General features: G+C 36.0%; 1 protein-coding gene across 4 annotated transcripts in view; it reads right to left on the bottom strand.

Annotated features, from left to right (window-relative positions):
- The window catches only part of Nexn (nexilin F-actin binding protein), a 44,187-nt gene continuing 35,642 nt past the window's right edge, over positions 1–8,545 (bottom strand). For all 4 annotated transcript variants that reach the window (XM_071618753.1, XM_071618750.1, XM_071618751.1 and 1 more), the window contains 4 exons: positions 8,134–8,331; positions 5,192–5,413; positions 933–1,118; positions 1–698 (listed from right to left, as the gene is read on the bottom strand). In XM_071618753.1, the coding sequence (XP_071474854.1) occupies positions 330–698; positions 933–1,118; positions 5,192–5,413; positions 8,134–8,331 (975 nt within the window). In that variant the 3' untranslated portion in view covers positions 1–329. The remainder of the gene's footprint in view (positions 699–932; positions 1,119–5,191; positions 5,414–8,133; positions 8,332–8,545) is intronic.

Below are 8,545 nucleotides of genomic sequence, written 5' to 3'. Positions count from 1 at the left end.
TTTCCCACTCTCATAAATATATTTTATTGACTGCTAAAATACATATTGTAGAATATGTTGATAAATCTGATATTCAATTGAAAAACAATATTCTGTAATAAGAGTTTGTGTTTTGAAGACTTATGAAAAGGAATTAAGAAGTCAACAGAGTGGTACTTCTGGTATCCTTTTTGGTACTGCCACAGAAAGTAGGAAGAAAGAAAGTTGTAGATAGAGAAAGTTCCAAGTTGAGAAGGTACCCTAGTAGTCATCAGCTAAAAAAGAGAAAAAGAAAAATAATTTTTTTAATAGGAAAAAACTTTTAATAGAATAAAAAGATTAAAAGATGATTAATTCTTACTTTCAATGGTAAGAATACAGGTACTAGCTGCAGAGCCTTTATTGTTGACTGCTTTACACATATACTCTCCTCCATCCTCTGGGAAAGTTTCTGGTAAGTAAAGGCAGTAAGTTTCTCCTCTTTCAATATATTGATAGTCTTCCCCATCCTGCAGTATTTCTCCTTCAAACCACCATGTGATTTCTGGTTTGGGTTCTCCTGTTACTTTAACAGTAAATCTGACTGGCTCACTATCTACAACTGAGGTGTTTTTCAGAGGCTTCTTGAACCACGGAGCTCCTGATCTGGTTTGCTCTTCATCTTCAATCGTGGAGCCATTCATGATGCTACCCTCCTCCTCTTCCTCCTCTTCTCTTTTCTGTATTAAAATAAATGCAGTCAGGATGGCATTTATAATATCAGTATTTTCAAAGCGGCGGTATAGTAGTAGAATTTTGAAGGTGAAAGTAAATAATGTACACTTATTATTAAGTACACATTATTCCAATTACTTGAAAGCTATTAAAACATTCTGTAAATTCCTCTTCATAAAATTATGGTATTTAAAAGCATCCTTAGAAAAAATTTTTTAAAAAATATGTAAGCCTAGTACCTTTTGTAGTGCTGCATCAATTTCTTTTTGTTCAAACTGCATTCGTAGAAACTTTTGTTCTTCAATTCTTCTTTGTTCTTCTTCTTCCCTTGCTTTAGCCATTTGTTCAAATCTTGCTTTCATATTCACTTTATGAGTAAATGGAGCTTCACTTTTTTTTGCAGGCTTTATATCAACATCTTCTTCCTTCAAGAAAATGGGCCAAGAGTAACAATTGCTTGTTTTCTAAAAACAAGCTGGGGTTTGGCTCAGTGGTAGAGCACCTGCCTAGCACGTGAGGCACTGGGTTGGATCTTTAGCACCACATAAAAATGAATAAACAAAACAAAGGTATTGTGTCTAAGACCCAAAAAAAAAAAAAATTAAGAACTGAAGTGTTAATAGTTGTGTATAGGCACAAAGTGATTCACGTCATTGGTATGCATGTGCTCTCCTAGACAGGATTGTTTTACTGCCCTATAATTAAAAAAAACTGATAGTTGGTACTGGAGATTGAGCCTAGGGGTGCTTTACCACTGAGCTATACTCCTCCCACCCCTTTTTATTTTTTGAGTTTGGGTCTCACTAAATTGCTGAGACTGGCCTCAAACTTGCTATCCTCATGCCTCACCCTCCCAGGCCACTGGGTTTACAGGCATTTACCACCATGTTCAGCAAAGCATTCTTAATTATGATCCTGTTCTCCCAGTGTAAAGATCACACAATATCACTGGAATGCCAGCCTATTTTACCCAACCAACAATGGCTTGTTTTTGATGTTACTGAATAATACAAAAAAGGTCAGAATATAGTACTACACCTTTCACGATTAGTAAAACTTCCTTTCCCACGCAAGTCTCCCACCCTATAACAAAGAATATAATTTATGTTATTTCTTGTTTGATTTTTCCTTCTTTACCCATCTTAGGCCTGTATCCTAGAGATGAATTCCATCCAAATCCTGGTCAAATGGTAGAGAAAGGTGTTACAAGTAGAAATGGGAAACTTAAACGACAGTATATGTAGCATAAAGAAGGGATTAAGGTCAAATGTGTAGTTCATCTGTGTAAAGCTAAGTGTTGGAAGAAATGGGTATAATTAGTGATTTAAGAGCAGTATCAGTATGAGTCTAGGAAAGGGCCAATTTGATAGTGATGTCACTTGAGGGTGGTCTTAGAGTGGGGTTCAGTTAATCCATACTCTCTAAAGTACTATAGTAGTTGACTCTTGATTTCTAGGCATTTGTGGGTTTATCTGAAAACCATTTAATAATACTGTGGGTAGTTGCTTCAGGGTACCCATAGCCAGCTAAAGAATTTGTGAAGACAGCTATATGAAAGTCTTGGTTTTATATCAGTTTAAGGTGTTGCACCCTTGTTCTAATGGGGGGGAGTAGGAAGTAAAAGAAAATTGAGTAGTTTTTCTGTGTTTGAATCCAGTTGTATTATTAGGTTAAAAAGTATGTTATCAACGGGTTTTCTATAAGTTTGAACAAGTAAAAATTTCTCATAAGCTAACTGGGAGAAAGTGAATGAACATTCACTTAAATACAATGTCATCTCTTCTTGGATCCCTGAAAAGCAAGGTTCAGGTTTCTGGGAAAAACCTGTATCCTGTTGAATGGAATGAATGCTTATCTAGGTACATTATTTATAAGGCACTGACACCTTCAGCACAGTTAAGCAATGCGTTTGCCTTGGAATACTTTAATTATGAAGTCAGATAAGGCTAAGGTAGGTGTTCAATTGGTTTAAATACCAAATGAGTGATACAGATGAAGTGCTTGCTACAGGAGCTGGAATGGAATTCTTTGGGGAAGTACACATGAATGAGACTTTGAAAGATGTTGAACATTTTCTAAAAGAGAAACTAGTCAAATGATCAGATTTGGAAAAGGGATTGCTATAACAAGGGTCCTCGCTTTTAATTGCACTCTACCAAAATTATGTTAGTAGATTTTTAAAGGCTACCTCAATGATCTTTGATTCAGAAAAGTATGATTGGAGGGACTTCCATGTCCTTTGCAGGAAACACCATTCAGAACATCCTGATGTATTGAATTCCATCCTGTCCTAATCTCACATTGAAGATCCAATAATAGCAATAAAACAAAAAGTCACCTACATTATTTTTATCTTGCCTGCATATTTTGTAGGGATAGACAGGATTGCTCAGGTTCTATTCTTGCTAGCAACTCAAAGGAAGCAAGTACATGTTGATTTGGCTTTAATCTACTCCCTTCAGCAAAGTTAACAGTACATTAGACCTTCCCATTTACCTAAGTTTAGGACCAATTTTTCAGACTGCCTTTACCTTATTCGAAACAATTTATTCATCTTGCCTCATCAGAATTGATTTCTCTAGCAATGTCTGGTTTTATTGGTAATCAGTGTAATATTAGGCTCCTCAGCAACCACCTTCCCTAAAAGCAATAGTTTTGTTACAAGTTTGATCTACTTTTCTCCCCTGGACTAAACTTAATGCCTTTGTACATATTTTCCAGTTCATCCATCATGATCTCAGAATTCTTTCATAAACAGTCTTTTACTGTCCTAAAAATTTGTTTATTAACATTTCCCAGAAAATAGTTGATGTAAGTTTAAAAAGGCGTTTACACTACCCATAATCTGCTTTTACAGGTTTGTAACCTGTCACCCATTATTCTATGAACCTTGCATTATAGCCCTATTTTCCATTCCCCAAATTTTATTTATAGCCTCTGTTGAGTCATTGTTTCCTCAATCTGGAGTGTCCTTACCTGCAACTTTTATGCAACCTTTACATTCGGTGTGAATGTTTGCTCAGCGCTGTTAAGCCTCTCCTAGACATCAATCCTTCCAATTTGATCCCATAACACTAAATATAAAACCTATTAAAGCACAGTCACATCTCATTTGGCTTGCACACTTTCCCTAAAACAACTCAGGGTCCCACATTAGGAGTGGTGGTTACAAATTTATTTCCCTTACCCCTACTTCATTAACCTCAAGCTTTTATTTGCCAGCATTCAGTAATTGTTTGCCATCTTCACCTCTGTCTCTAAGTGATACATGAAAAGAAATGACAAGTTTAGTCGCTAAGGTAGTACCAGTGTCTACAGCAGATCCTGAAACATCGGGCACTCATTTTTAATGCCTATATCCTAGCCCACCTTTAATTTCAACATTATGTAACTAAAAGAATGTCTGGTGTTAACTCCACGTTTTAAAAATCCCTTTAGGTGGCTTTGAATCACATCCCCAACCCTTATTTTTTGAGTTTTGCTAAATTGTCTTCCCTAAGTTGTTGAGGCTGGCTTTGAACTTAGGATCCTCCTGCCTCAGCCATCTCCTGCTTGGCCATCATGCCCAGCTCACATGACATCTACATGGGCCAGGTACAGTGATGCACACCTGTAATCCCAGCAATCCAAGGCTGAGGCAGAAGGATTACAAGTTTGAGACCACACTCAACAATTTTGGCAAGACACTGAAAATAATAGAGTTGAGAATGTAGCTTAGTGTATAGCACCCCTGGGCTCAATCCCCAGTTTAAGAAAAAATACATGTTCATCTCACCTGTGCTTACATCTTCATTGTCTTCATTCTATGCTTGCCTTGATAATTGTTATAGTTTCAGTAATTAACACATAATTTCGTTCCATCCTTAAGTCTCTTCTAAAGACCCAACTTCTCATACCTGTTTGCTACTTGAATATTTGAAAATGTATTTTTAGGCATATATTTTAAATATTATAGAATTCTGGCAGGAAAAAAAATCTAGATTCTATTTTAATGCACACTTATGGAAGAGGCTGAAATAGGAAGGGACATTACAGGTCAATGATTTGACTCCTTATTTTATGTATGAAGATACCTCAATTTCATGTCCTCAGAATTCTAATTAAGGCTCTTCCGTTGAATTATGCTGTGATTTTGGTCATATCATATGGCTTTATAGCTTCATCTATAAAACATGAATGTTAATATGAATAATCTCTGGGGTTTAACTTGAATAAACTGGGTTATACTAATTGAACTAAAACACACCAATATTTTTTAACCACTTTTGCTTAGATTAAACCAGTTGATCTCTATAGGTTTAATACTGAGAAAGGCCATTCTGAAACAATGCTAGATCTTAATGTGCTTTTGCTATTTTGTTTCCAGATTATTATATATGTCAGTGGTTAGTTGTAAGTCCTTTTTTTTTTAAGTACTAAAACATTTCAGAGGCAGTGTTATATCTGTTAAATTCATTATCATTATTGTACCATAACTGGTAAATATAAAAGTATATACCTCGTGGAAGTTTTCTGCTTCTCGCTCTTTAATTTCAAGGTCAATTGCTCTCCTCCTTGCTCGTTCTTCTTCTATTTTTTTCTGTATTTCTTTTTCAGACAACTGCCCAATTTTTTCAAACTTGCTTTTTAGGTTTTTAGCTTGAATAGAACCACTTCTTTTTAATTTGATTAATTCTTCATATTCTCTGCTCATTCCAAAGGTTTCATTTTCTTCTTCTTCCTTCAGAAAAAAATAAATTTTATATGTTGAATACCAGCAAATTATAGTTGTTCTCCCTCCTATCTGCAAGGATATGTACCAAGATGCCCAGGAGATACCTGAAGCCACAAATAGTACTGAATCCTATATGTATGGGGTTTTTTTCTTATTCATTCTTAGCAATTTCAGCAAACAAATCTTTTTCTTATTAAGTCAAAAACTTTTACTTTTTCACTTAAAGGAAGCTCTTTACAGCTTCTCTGGCATATCCAAATCATCACTACTCTTGTGTTTTGGACCCATTATTATGTAAGCAAGCACTGCTGTCATGTGATAGTCAATCTGATACTAGAGGAGACTACAAATCATATCACAAGGATTGCTGGACAATGGGATGATTCCTATTCCAGGCAGAATGGAGTGGGTCAGTGACAGATTACATTGCACTATATAGAATGTTGCAGAGTTTAAAACTTGTGAATTGCTTATTTCTGGAATTTAATGTTTTCAGATGATGACTGGCCAAAGAAAGGAAAACTTCAGACAAGATAGGGGACCTCTAGTTTGCATAATTTCTTATTTGAAATCAAAAATAAAACTTAAATTAGCTGTTTCTTCAACACAATGTCCAAATTTACTTAAAGTGGCACTATATATTTAGAAAACATTTTATTCCATGTAAAATATATTTGTCAGGGAATATAACTAAACGCCTCTAACATTCCACATTAACCTGCTAAAACTAACATATGCATGGCAAGATTAATTTTTACTAGGAATTATAAGAAGATTGTTTAGGGGAAGGCAAAAAATAGAACTGAAACAACATTGGGCTAGAAATCAGCTATGAATTTGGTTTAGGCTTTTTGCCTACTTGCTTACCCCACTGGGCATGATTTTCTTAAAAGTCCAGAGTGCCAGACTTGGTGGCACATGCCTATAATCCCAGTAACTCCAGAGGATGAGGCAGGAGGATCACAAATTTGAGACCAGCCTAAGCAATTTATAGTGAGACCCTGTCTAAAACAAAGGGCTGGGAATGTAGAACACTTGCCTAGCTTGTGCAAATCCTGGGACAGTCCCATTCCCAACACTGCAAAAACAAATAACAAAACTCCTGGACATAGTAGGGTATAGTAATTTGATAGCATTAGAATGTCTGACCATTAATTTTCCATGTATTAATAATAACTATAGCTCCATTAAATACTAAGTTCTCCTAGACTATTTTCAGCTTTCTTCATTAAATAATTGCTACTAAGTTTTGGGAGAAGTGAGGGAAAGAATTTCCTACATCATATTCATGGTATTTTAATCATAATTTCTATTTATATGGTATTTATATTCTCAGAGCTAGCTATATAATTTGCTGAGCCACAGCCAAAGCAGAGGAGTAAAGCTTCTCAAAACCTACTGCCCCAACCTGTGACAAACAGGCAACTTCCAGGAAACTACAACCTCTGTGTAGAGATTCAGTTCTTCGATCAGAAGTTGATAAGAGGATGCCACTAAGTCACCTGCCAGTCATGCCATGGCATTGCCAATCAAAGACTGCGACAGTCAATGCTCACCTTACCCCTATTCAAACATGGCCTGACACATCCAGGGGCCCTCTCTTCTCTTGCCTTCTGCCACCTAAGCAACCTGACCCTCCCACACTGAGTATGACAGTAGCCAGGCACAGGGAAGGTTAGACAAACCTTGGGAAGGAGGCTTCTGAGAGCCCATTCCAGTGTGATAGGGAGACAGCAGGAAGCATGGGTAAGCCAAAGTGCCAATGCCCTAGCACACATTTCATTGTCCAATCAACACAAATTCAAAGATAAAAATTAAGATTTTTCAATATGGCAATCTTAGAGCATTGAATCATATGTAGTATTCGGAACATGGGATCCTGTGAGTACACAAGTTGCATCCCATAAAACTGGCCCTGTGTGTAATATATACATATATTTTTAAAATTAGGAGCTGTGGTACACACCAGTAATCCTAGTGGCTCAGGAGGCTGAGGCAGAAGGATCAGGAGTTCAAACCAGCCTCAGCAACAGTGAGGTGCTAAGCAACTCAGTGAATAAAATACAAAATAGGGCTGGGGATGTGGCTCAGTGGTTGAGTGCCCCTGCGTTCAATCCCTGGTACCCCACTAAAAAGACCATACTAACATATTTAACATCATCACAGTTACATTTTAGAATAATTTAGTAAAACAAAATGATTCAAATACATGCCAGTAGGGCTGGGGATGTATCTCAAAGAGAGTATGTTTTGTATGAGCTCCTCAATTCAATGCCCAGCAGCATCAAAAAATAAAAATACACTTAGTGAAACTGATGGCCCTAATAGTATCCATGGTCCTGTAGTTTTTCTATTAAATTTATTAGTATGCTATTTGTTTCAAGGAAAAATAATATATTAAATATAGTACTTTAGAACAACAGTTCACAATCATGGTGTACCCAGATAATTTTGAGCTATGTAGGAAAATTTTTTACTTAAGGAACTATAGTGCTTCTCTTCATCACTGTATCATATAGATAGATATAGATATACATTTAAACTAGCAAGGAGGGAGTTACAGCAGACCAAAAGTACATATAACTGCTGAAGCCTGTACCACATATATGCCCCATAGAAGTTTGTTGAGTATCCTTTATGTGAATAATATAAGGTTACTTCCTATAAGGTAATATAAGTAATATACCTAAGTATAAATAGTATATAGATGTTTCTTAAAACCTTACCTCTCCCATTTCTTGCCTCAGTTGTTCAAATTCCTGTTTCTCCATTTCTAGTTTATACTTCCGTTCCTCCTCTGTTCGCCGTTTTTCTTCTTCCATTTTTTGTTTTAATAATTCCTCAAAATTTATTTCCAGTTTTCCCGGTGTAAGAGATTCTTGAGAGAATGTTTTATATATTTCTGAGGAGTCATCATCTACTACCTATTTGAAATAATTCCTTTATTAAGTTTGCCAGAATTATATAGGCTAAAAAGGGAATATTTCTTGTAGAAATTGGGATTACTTGAATAGAAAGGTTTCACATTGAACTTGGGGAAAAAAAAAAAACAAAAAAAGGAGATTGGGGCTGGGGTTGTAGCACTTGCCTAGCACACATAAATAAATAAAATAAAGGTAGTGTGTCCATCTACAACAA

This window comes from Marmota flaviventris, chromosome 10 (assembly GCF_047511675.1).
Source record: "Marmota flaviventris isolate mMarFla1 chromosome 10, mMarFla1.hap1, whole genome shotgun sequence".
Taxonomy (NCBI): Eukaryota; Metazoa; Chordata; class Mammalia; order Rodentia; family Sciuridae; genus Marmota; species Marmota flaviventris.
This window is presented reverse-complemented; position numbering and strand designations above follow the sequence as displayed.